At 33.8% G+C, this 24,043-nt stretch overlaps 1 protein-coding gene across 1 annotated transcript; it reads left to right on the plus strand.

The window, feature by feature from the left end:
* The first annotated feature begins 3,549 nt into the window (after positions 1 to 3,549).
* On the plus strand, positions 3,550 to 5,085 carry LOC146950930 (uncharacterized). Its single transcript, XM_085746876.1, has one exon. The coding sequence runs from the start codon at positions 4,011 to 4,013 to the stop codon at positions 4,827 to 4,829; it is 819 nt and encodes a 272-aa protein (XP_085603002.1). The 5' UTR covers positions 3,550 to 4,010; the 3' UTR covers positions 4,830 to 5,085.
* The last annotated feature ends 18,958 nt before the right edge of the window (positions 5,086 to 24,043 follow it).

Below are 24,043 nucleotides of genomic sequence, written 5' to 3' on the forward strand. Positions count from 1 at the left end.
CTGCACCATTAGATCTTCCCTATGGCACAATAAAGGAGCGGTTGGCAAAATTCATGAATGAGTCCCATCTAAAAAGCTTTCTTATATTTTCTCTCTGACTTTTGCGCCGCTTCATGTACAAAAGATTTCAATCCATCATCCTTATCCTTCTATTTTGCTTGTACCTACCAAAACAATCAACATTCATCATCAGCACAAAACAACTCGAGGTCGAGCTCCAATTCAAAACAACATGAAATCCAAAGTTAAGTTGAAGATGATAAAACATCTCTGTCAAAATTGAAGAATTGATTTAAATGATGTAGCTTTCAAGTTTGATCTTTGAAGCAATGCAAATTAAGAGGAACTGAGGAAGTAAACTTCATCTCATCCTTGAACCGAGTCAAACTCGAAGACTCGGCACGTTTCGAAATGCAAGTTTTCTAGCTTTTTCCCTTTGTAACCTTATTCGCATTTTTTCCCGAAATAATGTGTCGCGACATTTAGCATTTTTTTTTTTTTAGTCTGAGGACCATTGTCCTGGTGGGATAATGTAAGATTCTTTCTAGTCTGACCCACATAATTATAGTTACACTCAATTTTACTTAAAATTTTATAATAATACCAAAATTGCTCTCTCCATGTAAATTTTTAAAAACCCCTTTTTCATGATTATTCTGAACCCTCACCCCCTTTCATCCATAAATTACCATAGATGTGCAACTAAGATCATAGATCGAATCAACATATTTTTTATTGATCTGTACTCTATTCATAAAGGTTAGTGAATTTCATTTTCTAAGAGTTTCTATTTATTTATTGTTAGTTGTGTTTTTCTTGTTTTTGTATGAGATCTACCTGTGTTTATTGTAATTTGATTTTACGTAGCCACTATTATTCACTATGAGAGGTTAGTGTAAATTCACTTTACGTATGATGTTAGTGTAAGTTCAGTTTACGTATGTACAATTACTCATTATGAAAGGTTAGTGTAAATTCAGTTTACGTATCTAAAATTACTCACTACCGTTAGTGTTAATTGTGTTTACGTATGTATATGAGAGGTTAATGTAAATTCAGTTTACGTATGTAGAATTACTCACTATACTAGGTTAGTGTAAATTGAGTTTACATATGTATATGAGAGGTTAGTGTAAATTCAGTTTACGCATGCATATGAGAGGTTACTGTAAATTAAGTTTACGTATGTACAATTACTCACTATGCTAGGTTAGTGTAAATTGAGTTTACGTATGTATATGAGAGGTTAGTGTAAATTAAGTATGTACAATTACTACTCACTATGGGAGGTTAGTGTAAATTTAGTTTACGTTTGTACAATTACTCACTATGTGAGGTTAGTGTAAATTAAGTTTACGGATGTACAACTTATGTAGAGTGCGCGTCAGGGGCGGATATGGCCTCACAAAATCAGTGTGGCACAATTTTTTGTAGGTCTGCATCAACGGCGGAGCTAGGAGTAATTTTTTGAGGGGGCTTGTAATTAGTGCATATATATTATTTCTCACAATATTATTCATAAAAAAATTGTAGGTATAGTGGTACATATTGATGGATTTTACTTCATGTACTTTGTTTCAACACTTGCATTAAGCATTTTTTATGGTATTTTTTTTGTTAAAATAATAGTTAAAAAGCTAAAATAGGCGACACAAGAATTGGACCCAAGTTCCCCACATTAAAGAGGCGCGCCTTTACCACTAAATCACACTATACACATTTGATTAATTTACAAAGATTGATTTATATGATATAACATTTAACTAAAAATTTAAAATAAAAAAATAAAATAAAAAATTGGGCCTGGACTGGTGTGGCACTTGCCACACTGGGCCTAGTCCAGGTCCACCCCTGGTGCGCGTGCGTAGTTTATTAATACTCACACGTAAACTAAGTTTACATAGTTTAAAAAACTATTATCTTTCTCTCAATTTCACATTTTTCTATCCTAAGTTTACATAGTTGATCAACTCATGCCGTACACAAGTTTGAGAGATGAATAGGTGAAAAAATTGATGGCTTTCAAAAACGATGGTGTGAGTGTTTGAGATGATGAATACGTGAACTAAGTTTATGGGGTTTGAATGATGAATACGTGGATTAAGTTTCTAGGGTTTGAGTGATTAAGTGATGCGATGAAAGGGTTTTGGATTAATTTAAAATTTTTATTTCAATTAAAGGGTATATTGATCGTTCCGGAGTGTAACTTGGGTTTTTTGAAGTGTGAGTAGTGTCTGTCATAATGTAACACCCATATTTTTTATTATAGACCTTATGCCCGACTCTTTAATTTTAAGAAGAAACAAAACCACTGTATTTTTTTCTTCTTTAACTTAAAACCACTAATTCTACCAAAGTTCCGAATTTATTCAAATGACCAAGAGACCCTATCCTAATGGTTTTTTTCCAAGGTGAATCAATGGTGATTCAATCACAACCCTAGTGTTTGTTGCCAAGAGAAAACTCTACAAACTCTAGTTTTGTTGTTGGCAACCCTTGTTTTTCTACTCTCTCAAAGTTTTCGTCTGATATGGATATCACGCTGAAGATACGTTTTCTTTTTTTCCTCCTTCAGCATAAAATAAATTTGCATCAAATATTCCTGTTAAAAATATATTTGCATCAAATCTTCCTTCATACGGTACAAAAATATATTTATTGTCCATAAATATATTTTCAGCAACAATCTTCTGGAAACACAAAATATATTTAAAACAAATCTTTTATATTTTTAGCAACAATATTCTTCATCCATCAAATTTTGAGTCAATTTCAACACATTCAAATTTGATTTTTGTTTTTTGGTCAAGAATGTTTTCAAATAATAGTACAATCTTTTTCGTTAGTGGTAAAAAAAATTGATTAATTAGCATTCAATTTGTACATCCAATTTTAAATAAAATATGATTGTCTTATGAAATACTACAAAATTTATTTAGATTTCATAAAAAAATTATAATTGAGTAACACAATTTTCTGGCAGTTCTCTTTCCTCAAAAAAACAAAAGTATGACTTTTTTTTATAAAAAAACAAATCGAATCCAATCCTTTAAAATCCTAATCAAATCCTTTAAAATGTGATTTTTTTTTTCTCCTATTGAGACAATACCCCAATAAAAACAACGTGGAATAATCAATAAAATACCAATCAATCCTTTTTTCTTAGAAACAATACCAATCAATCCTTAATTAGCATTTATTTCTAATACACACAATTCATAATCATACCAAAATAAAAATCAATCATATTTATATTTATAAATTATTTACATAAATAAATAAGTGAATAAGTGATTTTTTTTCTCAGTATATATCCTGGCTCTTCGTTGACAATAGTGACACACACACACGCCTTTACCAACCCATGTGACGTGCTCTCCAATTCCATCCAAATTTTGCAAAAATATTATCACACAACACCTCAAAAGTGTTCTCTTTTTAACCTATCCTTTTTCATCAAAATATATTTAATTTCGGTTCCTTAGATAGTGATACTTACTACTTTATTATTATGGTTATAAGTTTTGTGGCTCTAGCTTCTGTGTTTCCGCGTTTTGATGATAAATTGTCAATTCACACAACTCATAAGTCATAAGCTTCTAGTTGTAAGGTAAGACTTTCTTCTTACAAACATTAGGCTTATATTTGTGGGGGTCTAAAAAAATAGTACTAATATCATTGAAACGTTAGTTTCAATAAATTTGGAAGGAATAGATACCCTTTGATTCTAAGAAGCTGCATGGTCCATCCTCTTGTGGTTTAAACTTTAAAGTTTAGCAAACTCCTAGGAAATTACTAGGTAACAATATTGTTGTCGGATACTAGTTCTTTTACTTCCTTAAAAACTCCGAAATTTTTTCATAGCTTTCAATTACAACCGAAAAATTTGAGCCTTTAATTTTGGTTCCAATTTTGCTTGATATTTGATTTAGTTTTATTTTTATGATAGTATATAGTATATTTGATAGTATGAAGATGTGAAATTTCTCACAAAAAAAAAAAAAGGTTCAATGTATTCTCGTAGTTTATGTATTACTCTAAGCCTTGTGTTTGGGTTCATTGTTCTCATGGCGTTTGCACATATTTTCTACTTCTTATGGTGGAAAAAGAGAAGAACACACATAGATATTGAAATGGAACATAGTAATTATGCAAAAGGGGTGTTTTATTGGGGGTGTTGGAAGAAAACACCATGTTCTTTGCATGCAAGAGACACTAGTCAAAGTGTGATTAGAGAGAAAGAAAATACAAATCAAGAACATGATTTGGAATTAGGTGTTGATGGAAAAGATTTGCTTTTGAAATCCAATGGTGAAGAGAGTTTGGAAGTAGAATTGATGAGGTTGCATAATCTCCCTGGCCCACCAAGGTTTTTGTTCACAATCACAGAAGAAACAAAAGAAGATTTGGAATCTGAAGATGGTAGATCAAGGTGTGGTAGAAGCAGAAAAGGGTCTAGAACAAAGAGTTTAAGTGATTTTATTGATTCTCCTATGAAGTGTTCTTTAGACCCTCTTGAATCTTATAAGCATCAAGGGTTCAATCCTCTCTTTGAAGTCTCAGCAGAATCTGAATTCAACAGGTTTAGATCTTCTCCACCACCAAAGTTCAAGTTTTTAAGAGATGCTGAGGAGAAATTGTATAGAAGATTGATGGAGGAATCAAGAAGAAAAGCACTAGAGGAAAATCATGGTTCTGTTTCAAAATTTGATGTTAAAAATTCACTTAATGTAACAAAGGCTACAACTACAAGTTCATCTCAGGTTCTTCCTTTGACATCTTCTCCTACAACATTCAAACCACTTGAAAATTCATCTATGGTGCATTAGATCTATACAATTAGGCCTCTGATTTTTTTTTTTTATCTTCTTTTTTTTACCTTATGTTAGATTAATTTTTCTAAATGACTCATTTGCTAGTTTTTACTATTTTTTAATGTTTTATAAAGCAGTTGGTTTCTTTAGTTATTTTATGTACCTCTATTATTTGTGCTCTTAAATTATTGCTGGTTGCTATGATTAATATGCTGCAAATTTGCGCATGTTATACCAACAAATAGAATGCAAACTGACATGCTCTTCAAAATGGTTGTTAAGTACTTAAGTTTTTAGTAAAGAAACCCCAAGAGCTGCTCTATTGGTATAGGTTTGAGACATGTTCCTCTCTAAGTCACATGCTCGAATCCCCGAGTATTAGCGACTCGTCTATTGAACAAGTAATTACATGATTGAACCTCTGTTAATAGACAATATGATTGATCACCAAATTAGTTTGCCCTCAAATCAAATATTGAATTTTCGCAAACAAAACTTGTTAGTCATGATTCTAAATTGTACTTACGGTTGAAGTTTGATTACGTTGCAAATCTTTATATTGCAGAAAAATGTGAAAAAAATATTTCTGGTGTAATCAAAATTACGGTTGCGGACCACAATTTAAAAGTGATGCTAGATTTTTTTTTTCTTTTAAGGAACAATTGATGCTAGTTTTTAAGCAAGCAACTTCGTGGGGCATTGTGTTTTTGTCCATTCTCATGTTTGCTATCATTCATGTGATGTGATGATGCATGTTTGCTACATTACCAAAATTTTAAATTTAAAAAGGCCTTAATGATTTATTATTTTTCTTTTTAGAAAACCCCACAATCATATATTGTACTAGTTGTATTCGCTTATCTAGCTGTGTCTTTTGTTTTCTTTCCTAGTTGCTTAATTCACATTACATTATCATAATCACAATTAGCTATCAAATGAGAACTTTAGCTTTCTAAATCAAAAGGTTAACGCGTAAACATGTTCCAATGTAGACTTCACATGCAGAGATTGTAAAGTAGTAATGATGTTATTGATTGAATTTGCCTAGCTCTCTACAAAAATGGAAAGTCAATGTTTCATGTTAATCCAATTTACAAAGTCTTGTACAGATAATAAGTTTGGAATTTTATTATAAAAAGGAATGCGTTTGAAATTCCTTTTTAAAATGGAGTAACACTTCTCTACTCAAGATCATAAATTTAAATGGTTTAGACACACATAATTGGTAAAAGATACAAAGAGAGAAGAAAAATCAATTTACTATAATTATTGAGAACATTGAACTATGTCCTTAAATGATTTGAATTTGTATTTGTGTGAGTTGTGACCATATAAAAATTATCCTTTAAAAGATTGTTAGAACATTGCAAGAAAGCTTTATTTTCTTTGCCTTAACCCTCTAATTCCAAGATGTATTTATGACCATGTAAAAATTATCCTTTAAAAAGATTGTTGGAACGTTGTAAGAAAGTTTGATTTTCTTTGTTTTTTTTTTAATGAAAACAAACTAATCTATCTAAATTGTCATTAATAAGAATTGAACCTAAAACCGTAAAGAGGAGCACACTCTAATGTCTCCAAATCAACATCATCAAATCAAATCAAATGAGTTTTGTTTTCTTTGCTTTAACTATCTAATTCTAAGAAAATGAGACGCAAATAATATGGAATTCACTTAAAAAATAAATTAAAATTAACCAATAATTATTTCAGATAGTATTTGAATTTGAGTTTGTGTGACATGTAAGAAAACTTTATAGTTAAGAATTCCACTCTTTTTTCTACCTAGTATTTGCTAAACAATTAATAAAAAGATATTGGGTTTTTCTTAACCACCTCCATTTTAGAATAGAATAGAAGAAGTATTCAAAATTAAGAATAGAGTAATGTTGTTGGAGGGTAAATTGTGCAATTTGTAGATGAATGAATTTAATTAATAAGCTCGCGGCGGGTCCCATGACATGAGTGTGTCTTAATCAAACCATGAAGTGACAAAGTGGAAAACGGTGCGTGTCATGAATGGGTAGGTTATTGTGTCTATGAACTTTTACCTAAACAACAAGTGATGTCGTTGTTATCACGCGAATTGTTACAAACTTTTCTCCAACCAAACCAAACCCAACTTACAAAGTAACAGCGCCTGCTTTTCAAATTCAAATTTGCAAATTTCCCAAACTAACAGCTTGAGTTGAGTTGCAACTTACTAGTTGAATAATATAGCCAAAATCAATTCTGGACTCTTTCAAATTAGATGTGTCTAACAAACATGGAGAGAAATAGAGGAGAGACATGCATAAGAGAAAGAGCAGACCAAACAAGAAGGCAAGATGCTCCAACTATATGGACACATATCCACGTCGGATACGCATAAGATACTTATATGTTTCGGATACTTGCAGATATGTATCCACGAAGTAGTATTAGATTTAATTTTAAATTTTTTAAAAATATTTTATTAGATACTTAAAAAATACTTCATATATATGTTTCCTAAAAAATATGAAGGGTGAAAAAGTTATGAGAATTCAATAAAGTTGTATATGATTCAATTTAAAAGGTAAGTTACTAAAAATGTCTCTCGATTAACCAAACTTAAAAATTTATGTCTTTTTTTGTAGATGAAGATAGGGATGTTCACGGTGTAATTGATCTTGTGGCTTAAAGTCATCTGAACAACAAGATATATTATCTTAAAAAAGGGAAATGCTAACAAATGCTTTTAAAAAGTTAAGAAGTCTAAAAATGAAATTTTGTTTTAAAAATGATGCATTTAACAAATTGAAAGTTTAAAAAGTAATTTTTTCTACATAAAATTTGTAAATCATTTACATTTTTGAATCCTTCACACGTGCCCGCACTTGTTAGCAAGATATATTAAAAAATAGTGTTAAATATGTTTTTTGTCCATGTAAGCCCGCACTTGTTAGCAAGATCTATTAAAAAATAGTGTTAAATATGTTTTTTGTCCATGTAAATATGTCAACTTTTCGTTTTAGTCCGTCTAAAAATTTTCTTCAACTTTTAGTCTTCCAAAAGTTTTTCATCTTCACTTTTGCTTCCCTTTTAAAGTAACTTACATGTAGAATTCATATTTTTGAATAAAATTTTACAGAAAAATTTATAATATTATAAGAATCTCTCCCGAAAAAACATGTAGAACTCATATTTTTGAATAAAATTTTACAGAAAAATTTATAATATTATAAGAATCTCTCCCGAAAAAATTTAGAATTTTTTAACAAAACATAGATTAAATATAAATTTTTATATTTTTGGCGGTTAAAAATTCATATTTAATTTATGTTTTGTTAAAAAATACCAAAAAAATTTTGGAGTGATTTTTACACTATTCTACATATTTATGCATAATTTCATTAATTGACTTAAAAATAGAGACCAAAAGCGGTGATTGAAAATTTTATAGGACTAAAAGTTGAAGAAATTTTTTAGAGGGACTAAAACGAAAAGTTGATATATTTATAGAGAATTATACATCAAATCTATTATATTTTTCATATGCCTTTAAAAAAAACTATATTTTCCATATGTATTCTCACATTCTCTTTTACCTGCTTCTCTCTTCCCAATCTTTCTTCCAAACAAAACACATCCTAAAAGGAAAAGTCTAAGTTATTTATTTGTAACTTATAATATAAAGAAACTTGTTACACGATGGCTTACAATCCGGGAATTAACATTTGACAACGTCTTCTAGAAAAACATTTAAAAAAGTCTCATTCTTGTTCTTAGTATAAAAAATAAAATAAAACAATGTTTCATTTAATAGCTGGAAAAATGGAAATTCGGCTAGGTTCCATGTGAAATAAGGAACAAACAGTGTCGTGGTCCTCTGTACAAGTCAATTGCGTGGGTCCACTATTTTAATTCTCTAGATTTGACATGTAATTTGGATTCAATGAGCATAAACCAAAAATTACATGAATTTGTTTTCAAAAATTGTGATAATTGTTCTTCATTATCTCCTTCAATAATTGTTCTTCATTATCATTTTCCCTTAATTCTTTCCTTCTTCACAGTTTCAATTTAGTCATGAATCGGAGACATCTGTTGTTTGATGTAGATTTAATTGCATATGACATATATATCGGTCAAATTCCGAATTTTAGTTCTAACCTCATTGTTAAACTTTTTGTTTTATTTTGGTTTCTTGTTCTTTTAAACTAAAGCAAGCACCTAGTCCATGTTGTCATATAGTTTCTTATAACTTATAAGTGATTATGTGGTAGATAATTTGTCACATTACAGTCCTCATGTACTCACGTGACAGTAATATATCACTTAATCATTTTTTTTTTATTTCTTTGAATATATTATTTCTCTTTTTTTATTTTCAAATTTTGTCAAATCTTCGTAAATAGGTACTTGTAATTTGTACAAAAAATGGAATAGGTGCATTTAACAACCTTACAACCGATCGTGAATGGCTAACTCTCACAAATCAATACATCCTCCGGTCACTATTATAAGCAAAAAAACTACATTTTAGATTCATTCATTAAATTATGTATATGGTCTTTATTATGAACCACATACATCATTTAATGAATGAATCTAAAATGTAGTTTTTTGCTTATAATAGTGACCGGAGGGTGTATATCCCTAGTAAGTATAAAATTATTTGTTCACATTTGAGTTCCTAAGATTCACAACTCTTAGGTACTTGACAAAGAGAAACACTTGTGTGGACCAAGACCAAGAATTTTGGTTTGGTCACACACACAAGATTTTCTCCTTCTCTCTCTTCTCTTCTCTCTTCTCTCTTCTCTCTCTTCTCTCTTTGTGTGTGACCAAACCAAAATTTTTGGTCTTGGTCCACACAAGATTTTCTCCTTGACAAAACCTCATTATAGTTTTGGCCCATGTATAGGATCCAGAACTAAAATTTAATGCATTTGCATATATGAAAGAGCAATGCTATATTTCTAGAAAAAAAACATCAAGAATTCTTCAAGAATAAAAAGCAACCAATCACAATGCACTATTTGCCACAATTCAAGGAGGTGTGGCTGAAAAATAGGAAGTGGACAAATAAATCATGCAATTAAAACTTGCCACATGTGTCTTGAAAAATTCTTGATGCTATTTTTCTAGATAAATAACATTTTCCTATATGAAAAGGATATTTAGAAGCATTTAGGTAAGCAATTTAATGAAATATGTATGTAATAAACGCCTATCTTAAAAGGTAATCAATGAAGCTTACTTAGATAGCCTAACTCAAGATAATCGGAAAAACTTACACGGTACAAGAAACCATATGCATCAACAGTAGGACGAATTGTACTAATGCTAATGCATTTTTCTCCGAAGGAAACCATGATACAGAATAGGCAGTGAAATTTAAAATTTTGTGTTACATTCTTTGATCATTATGAATTTAACATGAGTCAGTGAAAGTGTTGTTACATCTTGAAATATAGAAATAATTTTTATCACAATCGTGCCTCTACTCGTCAAGACGAACACATTTCCTTTGGTTTTCGGTGCTATCCAAGTGATCGGATAGCTTCAGAGAGAACTATGATTTGCAATTTAGGGTTTTGTAAAGTGGTAACTGAATTATGCAAAAATGAGTTCTATTCATAGACTCACCTGTACGCACTATAACCTATGGTATACTACATTTTACTTAAAACACATTGTACCTTACAGTGTATTGCATTTTATAATTTAATTTAATTTTTACTTATTTATTTATATTCTCTCATTTATCTATCATATATGTGTGACCCTATAAGTTCCCGTCACGTTGGTAATAGTATTTAGTTATATATTTATATGATAAACAACGATAAGCTTCTGGCAATAAGTCGTTGTCACCCAAATGACGAGAATGTCATGTAATTTGACGAAACTTTTCACTCATTTTTCCTTATATCTATATTGAACACAAGACATAGATTGTGTCACCCTTATATAGTCCAATATTTGTATTTCTTGATCCTAGAATATATCGAGCAACGAATAAGTCCAATATCTTATATTGACTCAATTCGGCAAGCCCATGCAATTTAACCGTCATATTTCATTAATAGACCTAAAGATATATTGTCGGTTATGCATGAGGGTCAAGTCTCAACATAATTCATCAATTGCCCAATAATCAACTTTATAGTTATTATGTTACGTTTGAATGACAATAAAACACTTGAGTCCACATCCAGGGATCATAGTGGTTTCAAGTCTAAGAGTGATATTCACCATTATCACTATCACTGTGTTTGGTTGAGGTGAAATAGAAAAGAGAGAAAGAGCATGCAGAGAAATAGGAGAGAAGTTCAGAATTTCTTGTGTTTGGTTGCAACGAGAAAGAGGGAAGAGAGATAAAAACACATGGGACCCACTGCTGTTTTTAGTCGCTCCAAAGAAGCGAAGAAAGAGAGTAGAAGTCCCCTTTTTTATTGTAATTCCACAAATACCCTTGTGAAATTGTTGCAAGTTTGCACATGGCGACAGACTAAACACGACTATTGGCTGTGATTGGTGATAAAGCATTCTTTTCCTAATATACATATGCCAAGCCAAGGAGTACAAATACAGTGAGTAAGTAAAGTTTTTAAATTTTCTTAATAATTGATTAAATTACATAAAAACTATAATTAGTTTAACTTAATTCAATTAAACTAATTAATTTAATTTAGCACGAAAAAAAACTAATTAATTTAATTGTTATAAAGTTTAATTAAATAATTTAATTAATTAAAATAAATTTGAATAAAAGATTAAATAATGTTAATGTATACTTTTTTGATTGTAGGGGTATGTTAGTACTTTTATAAATAATCAACACTTCTCTCTTTTCTATTTCTCTCATCTCTCTCTTCTACCAAACAACACATCAAATCTACTCTATTTCTTACTTGTTTCTCTCTTCTCACTCTCTCTCTCTCTCTCTCTCTCTCACACCTATTTATCTCTTCACAACTTCTCTTCTAAACCAAACACACTCTATGAGAATATCTCATGACACTTTCATAACATATTATATAATATTCTCATGGTGAGTCGATCAAATATAAATATCACTCATAATATTTACATTTGTGTATAGACTTTTTTCTGGAGACCTATGTATTGACTTAATATATACATAGTAGTCTATACACGTTATTACTATCCCAATTTATATTAAAACTTGATATTCTATGGACTACTATGCTTGTATAGACTTAATGTAATCTCAACATTAAGTCTCACTTAATATTTCATTACTTGAACTATCTATTCTATGAACTTCATTAATCTTATAACAAATATAAGTTTAACATAAAACTATTGGTATTTAGGGCTCACACCAACAAAATCATCTTTTTGTGACCGTAAAAAAAACAAAAAAGTGTAAAAAAAGTTGATATTTAAGTCATGACAATCTGAACGTGTGATTAACTAAACATACATATTCCTCAAAGTGTTATAGTCCAACAATGATAAATAGACATCCTTTATTTTCGTACAATCATTTAACATCTCATTTATCTCTACCACTCTACTTCTATCACATCATTAAATTATCATATTTATCACGTCACTTTTTCCATTGTTTTAAGGTGTATACACCCTCAAAGGATGCACACAAAAAATTTATGGAAAGAAAAATAGAGAGCAAAGCACAAGATTTGGCTATTAAGATCCTCCCAACAAAATATATGACTATTACAAACTATTCTCATATGTAACAGCTTTGTTCCTCCGCTGGTTCAAATTTAATCTCAGAATTCCTAACTCTCTTGATGAGTTTTTAAATCCCACTGCCTATTAATTAGATGGATACTATGAATTTTGCAATCCCACGGCTTTGTTTGGGAGTTTGGAGGGGAGGGGAGGGTTTTGGAAAAAAGGAAGGAGCAAGTGGAAGAAATAGAAGACATTGGGAGGAGAGGGCTTTGGAGGTTAATCTTTTACTCATAATAAAAAATCCCCCTCATTTGGGGGAACTCAAAAATTGCATTGGGGGAGGTTTTGGGGGGTTATGGAGGGTTTATATGAATTTTTCAAATTCAATCTATGTTGTTATAATATTCTTAAAATTAAAAGTATATTAATCATAAGTATTAGTTTATCATTCTCTAAAAAAATGTTCTTTCAAAAAATGAGAATTTTTTGTCCATTTTTCTATATATTTCCAACCCCCCAAAGCCGTCCCCTCCCTTCCCCTCCAAACTCCCAAACAAAGCCTAAGCTATAAGGTTTGAATCTCATATAAGTCGTATAAACCTATCCAAGTGTTTAGATTATCCTGTAATAATTTTAGTGTGTTTTTTTTCTTTCACGTTTCTCTCTTTTTTCTCACGTCCCAAACAATATCACTGTGATTTTATAACTCTAGAATTCTCAGCTTCTTTCCAGTCGTACATTTGGCAATTGTTTCAACGTGGAAACAAACATACCATTAGTCAACTCATCGCCATGCAATGGCGGAGGACTGCATGGCCATAGATGAGCCATCCCCCCGTCCAATTCAGAGAAAATAAAGATTTCGAACTGTTTGAAATCTGTTTTAGATGAAGCAAGCACCCTTTTGAATGTATGAATTGCAACTATACGTACTAGCAGGAAAATAAAGAAAAGGTAGTAGCAGAAAACTATACGTTGTAGCAGGAAATTATATATAGCAAACTATATGTAATTGCAAACTATATATGTAGTTTAATTTTTTGTTGATTACATTTGTGTTTAATGCTTATTACAACAAATATTTTGTGGCACAACTAGAATTTTTTTTGGCTCCGCCACTTTCTCCATGGCTAAGTTTCAGTGGAGGAACCAAACTCTTACTTAAAAGAACGGTCTTCTCACCCTCTTTGGTGAATGGTGAGTTTTACCTTATGTGAGATTCAAACATTGCACCTTCAAATAATTACGTACAAATATTCATGGAATCTCACTATCAATTGAACTATATCCTTTTTTTTTTAATTGTCACATTTCTAGAAAAAAATTGTTTCTATATGTAATTGTTTTTTTTTTTTAAAGTTCAATGTGACATTAATTATTAGTTTAGAGGAAATCAAGAAAATATTATATTATGGAAATATTACAAAAAAGGCTTTAGAAAGAAATGATTAAATAATGAAAACAAAATGAAATAGCATAAATAGCGCTCTTTTTTTTTCGGTTAATTAAGTTTTTAGTCCCTATAAATATTCACAGTTTTGTTTTTAGTCCCTACAAAATAAAATCACACTTTTTAGTCCCTGTGACATTTTCCTTAAGCATTTTAGGGACCAAAAATGTTGATGGAAATTTTTTATAGGGACCAAAAATGCTGACGGAAAATTTTATAGGGACTAAAAACACAACGGAAAATTTTGTAGGGACTAAAAAGTGTGATTTATTATTATAGGGACTAAAAACAAAACTGCATATATATTTATAGGGACAAAAAACTTAATTAACCTTTTTTTTTTAGAGAAATCGTCCCACACAAATATGGATGAAAATGAGTTAGTAGGACTCACCCCAACTTGACTCGATTTGATAAAATTAGTTCAACATGAAACTTGAATCGAGTTTGATTCAAATATTTTTTTTCTTTACATCGAACTCGACTTGGTTCGTTCACAAACATTTTTGGTTCAACTAATTAGTTCAAATCACATAATTTAAAAGTCAAATCTTTTAAATTTGTGGCCTTTTAAATTATGAGTTTTTCTATCATATTCAAATTTACACATGTTAAAAAGTTCAAAATATTTTCTTTATCATGTACAATATTGCACATGTTAGACAAACACATTAATTGTCACGAACTTTCTAGCTCAATGATGCATAAACCAAAATTCAACAAATAAATTATTGAATTAAATCTCAAACTATTCAAATTAAATCAGTCAATTTTTAGTCTACAATAACCCCACATGAAAGAAGAAAAAAAACAAAAATTGGCCACAAATATTGTTTACTCTTACAAATTTACAATTATCAAACTATATGTAACTACAAAGATGTTGATGTAATAAGTTTCACATACATGTTTATAAATAAGGTTGCATGAATTTCAATACATTTTGGATTTTGTTCCTCCCAAAATTTGACCACTAAAGTATTAAGTATGAGTCTCTTGTTAAAAAAAGTTAAAAACCAATAATAGGTCGACACAAAAGAATAGATAGATTTTTATAATAAAAATAAAAACAAGAAAATGGTTAGACGTAAATTCTCCTTTCAATCTTATTTCTCTGCATCGTTTCAATTTTATCGGGTGTTCCCAACGACTCCTTACAACCTTGTTTATAAGCAAAAAAGAATTATTATTTGATAGACTCATATATAAGTAAAAGTTATGCTCCTATTCAAAAAAAAAAAGTAAAAGTTATGCTATTTAACTTTATTTAATATTCCCTGAAAAACTTTATTTAATATCAATCATTGTTCTAAAAATACTCCCTTATTTATTTTCCTATTTTTTAAGATGAACTCATTGTCGCAATGCATATTTATTTTGATAATTATATTAATAAAAAATACTTTAATTGTTATAACTAATTTCTTAATGTTGTGAATCCAACAAGAAAATGATTTTTTTTTGAAAGGAACAAGAAAATGAAATAAATAACAATGAAAACCAAACTAAATGTTCAAGCAAAATAAAGATTCAACCAAAAATAAATCCAAACCCTATATGCAAGTGCAAATCCAAACAATCACACGAAGAACAAAGATAGAGAGTAGAGAAATCAAATTGTTGTTTGTTAACATAGTTTGACCCAAAAAAAGGTAGCCTAAATTTATAGGAGAGAACAACTATTTGATTCACAATCGGAACGATTTTGACTTGTTAACATTATCTGAAAGTGTTGTTTGTTAACCCTATATGCAATTTGCTCTACTAAAGATTATGACACTACCATCGTAACAAATAGAGTTGTTATTTCAAACATAACCCGTGTGGCAATGACTTGGTCATGCACAACCATTTTAACTTCGTCCACATCTCTTCCACGATTTTCTTCCTTTCACATTTGCGAAAAAATTTACCTCCAAGACAGAAGATAATGATACTTCTTGCCTTGTTTATTATCACCATTGTTATACCCTAATTTTGGACCTAAAAATACTAACTCAATTCCTCTTTTCTTGCATTATAAGTCATTTGAACTATCTCTGATCAATTGTGTCTTTCTCTGCATTTTGTTTCAATGTTATTTGCAAAAGTTACATGCAAGGGTATTTTAGTCATTTCCTATGTCAAATTTCTCCCAGTCTTTCAAAATTTTGTTTAAATCCTTTCAAATAGTGTGAATAAGCCTCTGTTTCATTCTATGTCAAAATCCATTCCAAAAGTTGCATTTGAGGTCATTTTGAGTCAGTTTTGCCCCTAGGGGCATTTTGGTCGTTTCAAGTGTCAAGTCACTGTTTAAATCCTAAAAAATGCCCCTGAGTCTTTTTAATTTTGCCTGTGTGAGTCTTTGATTCAATTTCTGTCAAAAATCCATTTTTTAATTGCATCTGAGTCGTTTTAGTCGTTTTCAGCCCCAGGGGCATTTCAGTCATTTCACACGAAATTTCGGCAGAGAGGTACTTTAAAGTACCTCATTTAGGCCATTGGTTCGTTTTAGTCCGTTTTGTCAATTTTAATCGTCTCACTTTACGTTTTTTCCAATTTACCAATTTTATTCCAATTTTTATTGTTATTTTCATTTTAGTCCCTAAACTTTTAGAAATTGCACTTTGGTCCTTTTATGCCATCTTATTTTCTTTTTAGGTTTTTATCTTTTTTTTTCTTTCTTTAAGTCCTTTAAGTCAATTTTCGTTTTGAGTCCCTCTTAAGTCAAATTACAGTCCAGTCCTCTAAGTTCCCTAAATTGCATATTGGTCCAGTTCTCTTATATTGCAGGAAGGTCCCCCAAGGTCTTAAAATTTGCAAGAAGGCCCTCAGGCCCAAACTGGCCCAAGGCCGAGCCATTTTTCAGTCCAGCACAGGTGTCAAATGCTCATTGGATCAGAAGTCACAAGCTGGCCTATAAAGCATTGCCAACTCAGAAATTTTTAGAAGAAGAATCAATCACTCAGTGACACATCACCAAAAAGTCTAACAGAATTTTTTCTCTCCCCCAAGTCACCACCGTAACAAACTCGGTCACCACCGTAACAAACTCAGAAACCACCGCAACAAACTCAGAAACCACCACACAAACACAAATTCGTACCAATTTTCGCAAAATTCATCATCAAACATTCAAAACCAACATGAATTTCGAGAGAATCAAAACTGAAGTATTCAATTCAATAAAATCCTTTTGAATTGGGATTGTTCTCAGAGATTTTCCACGAAAATCATCATCATCGAACTATTTTCCTTCGTATTCTTGCAATTCAAGTCTAAAGACGATCACAAGAAGATTTGAGAGAGAGAAGAAGAGAAATTGAAGCCAGTTCAAACCAGTTCGAAGAAGAAGAAGATTGAAGACCGATTTATTTTCGGTTTTGAAGCTTACCAGAAAAGTCCAAAGCTCTCAAGGATCCATTTGTTCGAATCTCCAAGCACATTCAGGTAAAAATACGAAAAATCTCCTCATAGTCATCATTGAAGCTTCGTATTAAAAATAAATGGTGAATCCGATTGAAAAAACTTGAAAGATTCGAACGAATTGAAAAAACTGAAACCCTAGGACACAAAAATCATGAAGATACACCGTTTACTTTTTAATTCAGAGCGTAAACTCATCATTAGCATAAGAAACGAATCAGATTAGGGTTTCAATTCCAAGAAAGCCTCAAAATCCAAAACGTTTTGAACTTGTGAAGGATCAGGCAAGAATCCGTTTGATTTGGTGTAGTTCGAAACATTTCGATTCGATTTTCCCCAAAAAAATATCAAGTTTAAAAGGATTCAAACAACTTTCCTTCGAAAGATCTGGATTGAAACGTTTTAAACGGTGTTTTTCAGAAAACATCAAGTTTAAAACACTTCGAATAATTTTCTTCAGAAAAACATCCAAATCGAAGCGTTTCAAACAAAAAGTATCCAGATCGAATCATTTCAAACAACTTTCGTCAAAAAGTAGTCAAATCGAAACGTTTCGACTGATTCCATGGAGAAGTGCTTAGATCGAACCATCTCAAACGGTTTCCTTCAAAAAGCCACAATATCGAAACATTTCGAACGGATTCTTTTCGAAAAAGTACCAAGATCCAAAGCGTTTTGCCCAAAACTGTGTTGATGTGTGGTTTATTTGTGGTATGTGGTTTGAATCCATGAGCGTGGTAAGGGGAAGATGGATGGAGGATGAGAGAACGAGGGAGGAGAACGGCGGAGAGGTTAAGAGATTAGGGTTAGAAATGAGCTTCTGTGCGTTGGTTTGTTTATATACCCCTCCCCAATCTAGTGCATGCGCGTCTCTGAAGCTCATCGTGTGCCCTCCTTGTGCGCCGTTAGATCTTTGATCTAACGGCTACTGCTGATCCTCACTTCAATGGGAGCGTATGCACCGTTTGATCCAAGGGTTTGGGTCTCTGGATCCATCGTGTGGCTCACGTGGCTCCCTGAGACCCAGATCCGTTTGGTGCTTGGGCCTGGACTTTAGGTCTGGTGGTTTCCTTTAGTTCCTTAAGGTTTTTTCGCTTTTTACTACTCTGCTTTAATTTTTACACCCCTGGCTCATTTGAAAACTTTAATAAGCTTCCTAAAAAAATTTTGCATATACATTTCTTGACAATTTTGTGACCTTTTAGTGTTGATTTTACATGAAAAATTGGTAAACATAATGTGGTTGATTTTTCCTAATATTTTGTGGTGTTTTGTGCTAAAAATGAATGAAGTTTTGTTTGATTTTAATTCCAAATTGCTTGGTGAATGATTGTGGCCTATTCTTTTGATTCCATAGAGTTTAGCCACTGTTTGAGACTGACTTTGATGCTTGTGTGTGAAATTTAGATGGTTGCTTAGCTTACAAGTTAGTTGAGTAGTTAATAATGCAAATATGCTTAAAGTTTGTTTTAAAATGCCAAGTAAATCGTGTTGCCTTAATTCCCATTCCAAGACCTGATTCTAAACCTTTAAAAATGTATTGGAATGTGAGAATTATAGGTCATATGGTTCTTGCATTCTATGAACAAATTTTAGCCATGTTTGCACTCATTTTCTATCCTTTATGTTCTAGTGTTCCTCTTGCTTTATTTCCTTTGATATTGTCATGTGCTACTAACTCCTTTCATTTCATGTTTCATCATTTCATAAGCATTTCCATTTCATCCCATATTCATCTCCATTTCTTTCTTGCAATTTAATTTGTACCAAAATTAGAATGTAAACATTTAGGAGCTTTTTGTAATATTTTACTTTCATGCTTTTAATTTCTTGGCAAAGAGGCCATAGAATGTATTTAGGGTATGATGTAAAGGACAATGGACTCTAATGATGTACACCGACACAAGCACCGACACATGCACACACATCGCTATATAGCTAGAATATGCATGTTTAGATGTATGTTTAGGATTGTATGTTTAGATGAATGCCTAGGACTTATGCTTAGAAAAAACCAATTTTCCAAACAAATGTGAACAACTTCACACAAATCTTTTCCAAATAAACCTTGGGATCCAATATCCCATTGTATTTTCTTTTCCATTTTCTTAATCAAACTTCAATGAAAATAATCAAACTTTGACCTCTTTTGCAATTCACTAATCCAACCTCACTATTTCCTAATCTCGTGCCCTTGAGGCCTCTTTCTATTCTTCAAACCCCATTTTTCAAACTTAAAATCAATCAACAAAAACAAAAACATTTTTTTTGAGAGAGAACTACGGTGGATTTGATCCCTTAATCGGGTACGTAGGCAAGGAACAAAATTCCTTCAATTCAACTAAAATAAAAATTCAAACACTTTCTTCTCCCTCCAATTCTTCACTTAGCAAATTTTAGGTGTAAATAACATTTTCAAATAGCATTTAAAAATAAAGCGCGCGCGTAGAAATTAAAGACGGTTCCTATAGGTTACTATAGTCGTTATGGGTGCCTAACACCTTCCCGTAGCGAAAACAACTCCCGGACCTCGATTCTCAAGGGTTTTGCTTACTTTTTCCCTTCCCAAGAAAAAATAAGATATCACCGGTTTAAAAGGTTCAAACGTAATCAATGTTTGACACCCGAAAACCAAGATAAAACAGCTGGCGACTTCACTGGGGAGATTCGAGAGTTACGCCTAGTTTTTATTTCCACGTTTGCGCTTGTATTTTTACTTGCTTCTTTTACTTGCTTTCTTATGTGAATAAATGTTCAATTTCTTGCAAACGTGTGGGGTGAGAATATCAAAAGTCCTGCACCCGGGCTGAGTGAACTTAGGATTTAGGAGGGATATAATCGACAATTCATTCCGGGGGTTGCCTCGTGTTTTGGATTACGCGATCAATCCCACATAGCTGAGGCATTTTGGGGGTGATGTTGTCGGCGCGAGTTGTCGCGTTTAGGCACTTTGCTTCTAATTGTTCTATGACGCTATGAACCGTAGATAACCAAACCCATCCATGGCCATTTTCTAGGACGTAGTGCGGAGGCTAAACCGAGTGTCGTCTCGAGTTTTAGTCGTCATGCGATACTACACTCAAGTTAGACCTTCCACGTATAATCATGGAGCGAGAGTTGTCTCGTGACACCATGAGATACGTCGGAGAGGTTGCAACTTGGGAACCTTCTTAGAACCCGGTTACTATTATCCTAAAACCCTAGTTTCACCGGACACCGTGTCCACCCATGACTCCTCGACTTTGAACTTCAAACCCACCATGTTTTCTCCGAACTTGAACATAATCATGCATTCATGCATACATGCATACATGCATAAACTTTTTGTCATGCATTGTTATCGAAGGGCTTAGACAAGTTGAAATTGTAAACATTGTAGGGATGAAGATGACTAAGTCCTACAAGTTCAAGGAAGTGGATTTGGCTAGTTTGAGAGATTTGGCACTCAAGATTGAGGATCCGACTGGTTTCCGACGCCGTTACGGGGCTTTACTTCCTATTCTCCATACTAATGTGGACGAGAAGCTTGTGCACACTCTAGTGCAATTCTATGATCCGGGGTATCGGTGCTTCACTTTTCCAGACTTTCAGTTGGTGCCTACTCTAGAGGCTTATTCTTCCTTGACAGGTCTATCTATTGCTAAGGGGGTACCTTTCTCAGGACTTGAAAATCCTCCTCCTCCATTGGTTATTGCTAAAGATCTCTATCTCAAGACCACCGATGTCTCCAAGAATCTTGTTACTAAGGCACATATCCGAGGGTTCACTTCAGAGTATCTTTTTGGGAAAGCCAACCTCAATACCACTTGTCAGGACACTCTTGAGGCTATTCTTGCACTTCTCATCTATGGGCTTATTCTCTTTCCGAATCTTGATGGCTTCGTGGACATGAATGCTATTATGATCTTCCACTCCAAGAATCCGGTTCCTACTTTGCTAGCTGACACATACCATGCTATTCACGATCGTTCCAGCAAAGGTCGTGGATACATTCTTTGTTGTGTGCCTCTCCTCTATAGGTGGTTTATTTCGCACCTTCCGCAGTCTTTCCACGACAATCCGAGGAATTGGTCTATTTCACAGAGGATTATGGCCCTCACTCCTAATGAAGTGGTTTGGCTCACTCCCGCTTCTAGGGTCAAGGAAATCATCTTTGGTGGTGGAAAGTTTCTTAATGTACCTCTTCTTGGTACCCGGGGTGGAATCAACTATAACCCGGAGCTTGCTTTGCGACAATTCGGTTTCCCGATGAAGGATAAACCCATCAATCTTGCTACAGCTCCTTACTTCTTTCACTACTCCAATGCTCCCACCGGAATTAGAGAAGATTTCATGCAAGCTTGGACCAAGCTTCGGAAGAAAGAGGTAAAGCATATGGGTGTGAGGTCCGGTATCGCTCATGAGGCCTATACACAGTGGGTGATAAGCCGAGCTGAGGAGGCTGGTACGCCTTACCCCTCTATGAGATACGTGTCTGCAACTGTTCCTACCATGCCTTTGCCTCTACTCCCACCTACCCAGGAGATGTATCAGGAGCATCTAGCTATGGAGAGTCGGGAGAAGCATCAGTGGAGAGCTAGATACTATGAGGCTGAGAACTTGATCATGACTTTGGATGGAAAAGGTGAGCAGCAGACTCATGAAGTCTTGACACTGAAGAAAGAGTTAGCTAAGGCTAAGAGAGATATTGAGGAGAAAGATAGGCTGCTTATGAGGGACTCCAAGAGAGCTAGGGGTGCCCGTGACTTCTACGCACGATACTGCGACTATGAGTCCGACTCTGAGGACGACGCTTCCACTTCCTATGCTTGAGGATTTCCATCTCCTGTTGTTATTTCCATTTGTTCATGTTGGATTTGTCTTGTAAAACTATATGTTAGTTGTTTGATTCCCGTTTATGTTAATTGTTGTTTAGTAATGTTTACGAGTTCATAATTTGTCTAAAACCCTTCGATAACCTAAAAAGAGTCTTTTTTGCATATACATCAGCACATTTCATGCATCATATGCATTCATTGACCACAAAAAAACTTCTCTCGTGCTCATTGCCTCCTGGTTTTGTCCGCCGCAGTCTGAAAAGTGGCTCGTGTTCGCAAAGTCTACCAACCAGATAGAATTCATCAGACAAGATTTCACAAGAGAAGGATTATGGCTAACTTTGAAGAAGAAAATGCTCAGCTCCGTGCTGAATTGGCTGCTATGAAAGAAGACTTGGCTAAGGCTCATGACGCTATGTCCGCTATGATGGCTGCACAGGAACAACCAGCCACTTCTATTCCAGTCACTGCTGAGGTGATTCCCTCTATCCCACTATCTACTGTGGCTACTGATGCTCGTTTTGTTATGCCCAACGGCCGTCCTTATGGCCTCTCAGCTTACTACTCTCCTAATACTGCTGCTGGTGTCTCTGGTTTCGCTGGTCAAGGACAGATTCCTGTGTCCACTGCTATGCCTCAGGTGACTACTGTTGTTACCGACCCTGTGTACACACTGTGCAACAGGTAATTGATGTCGATACTCCGCGTGGACAAGATCCCGCAATGGAAGCTATGAAGAGACAGTTGAGGGAGTTGGCTGGAGAACTCCGTGAGGTCAAGGCTAGCCGGGGAAACAATGGTGCTCCTGCTAAAGCTCGTGATCTATGCTTGGTATCCCGATTTGAGGTTCCTAAGAAATTCAAAGAGCCAGAATTCGACAAGTACAATGGGACTTCTTGCCCACATAACCATGTTATCCGGTATGTCCGAAAGATGGCTAACTACGCCGACAATGATGCACTGATGATCCACTGCTTCCAGAGTAGCTTGACAGATGATGCAGCAGATTGGTACACTAGTCTGAGCAAAGATAACATCCATACCTTTGAGGAACTCGCTGCTGCTTTCGAAGGTCAATATGAGTTCAATACCCGTCTGAAGCCAAACAAGGACTCTCTTAAAGCCCTATCTCAGAAATCAGATGAAACATTCCGTGAATATGCTCAAAGGTGGAGAGGGGCAGCTGCCCGTGTTTCTCCTCGACTTGATGAGGAAGAGTTAACACAAACATTCCTGAAGACTCTGAAGAAGGAATACAAAGAGAGAATGATAGTCTCTGCCCCAAACAACTTCTCTGATATGGTTACAATGGGCACTCGACTAGAGGAGGCTGTCCGAGATGGTATTATTGTCCTCGAGAAAGGTGAATCATCAACCAGTGCACCAAAGAAGTACGGTAACGGTCATCACAAGAGGAAAGAATCTGATGTAGGGATGGTGTCTGGTAATCCATCTGCAGCTGCCACACAGATACCTCTGCCCTATCACTACATGCAATACTCTCAGCATCCTTTCTTCCCACCATTCTACCAACAATATCCTCTACCACCGGGTCAACCACCCATGCCCGTCAATGCTATCCCTCAGCAAGCACAACAACAGCCTCCTGCTCAACAGCAACGGCAGCAACAACAGGGTCCCCGACCTAAGCCTTCTTTCCCGCCAATACCAATGCGGTATGGTGAGCTGCTCCCAACTCTATTGGCTAAGGGACACTGTGTCACTAGACCAGGCAAGCCTCCGCCTAATCCATTGCCTCCCAGGTTCCGTCAGGACCTAACATGTGAATTCCATCAGGGTGCTCAAGGCCATGATGTCGAAGGTTGCTTTGCTCTGAAATATATTGTGAAAGATCTGATAGAAAAGGGACGGTTGACTTTTGAGAACAGTGTTCCTCATGTCCTTGATAATCCGCTTCCGAA

Source organism: Medicago sativa, chromosome 2, assembly GCF_051527215.1.
Source record: "Medicago sativa cultivar Bolivia chromosome 2, Bolivia_mono, whole genome shotgun sequence".
Taxonomy (NCBI): Eukaryota; Viridiplantae; Streptophyta; class Magnoliopsida; order Fabales; family Fabaceae; genus Medicago; species Medicago sativa.

Excerpts from the sequence above, each read along its gene's own strand:
- LOC146950930 (XM_085746876.1), top strand. The coding sequence starts at position 4,011 with ATGTATTCTCGTAGTTTATGTATTACTCTAAGCCTTGTGTTTGGGTTC.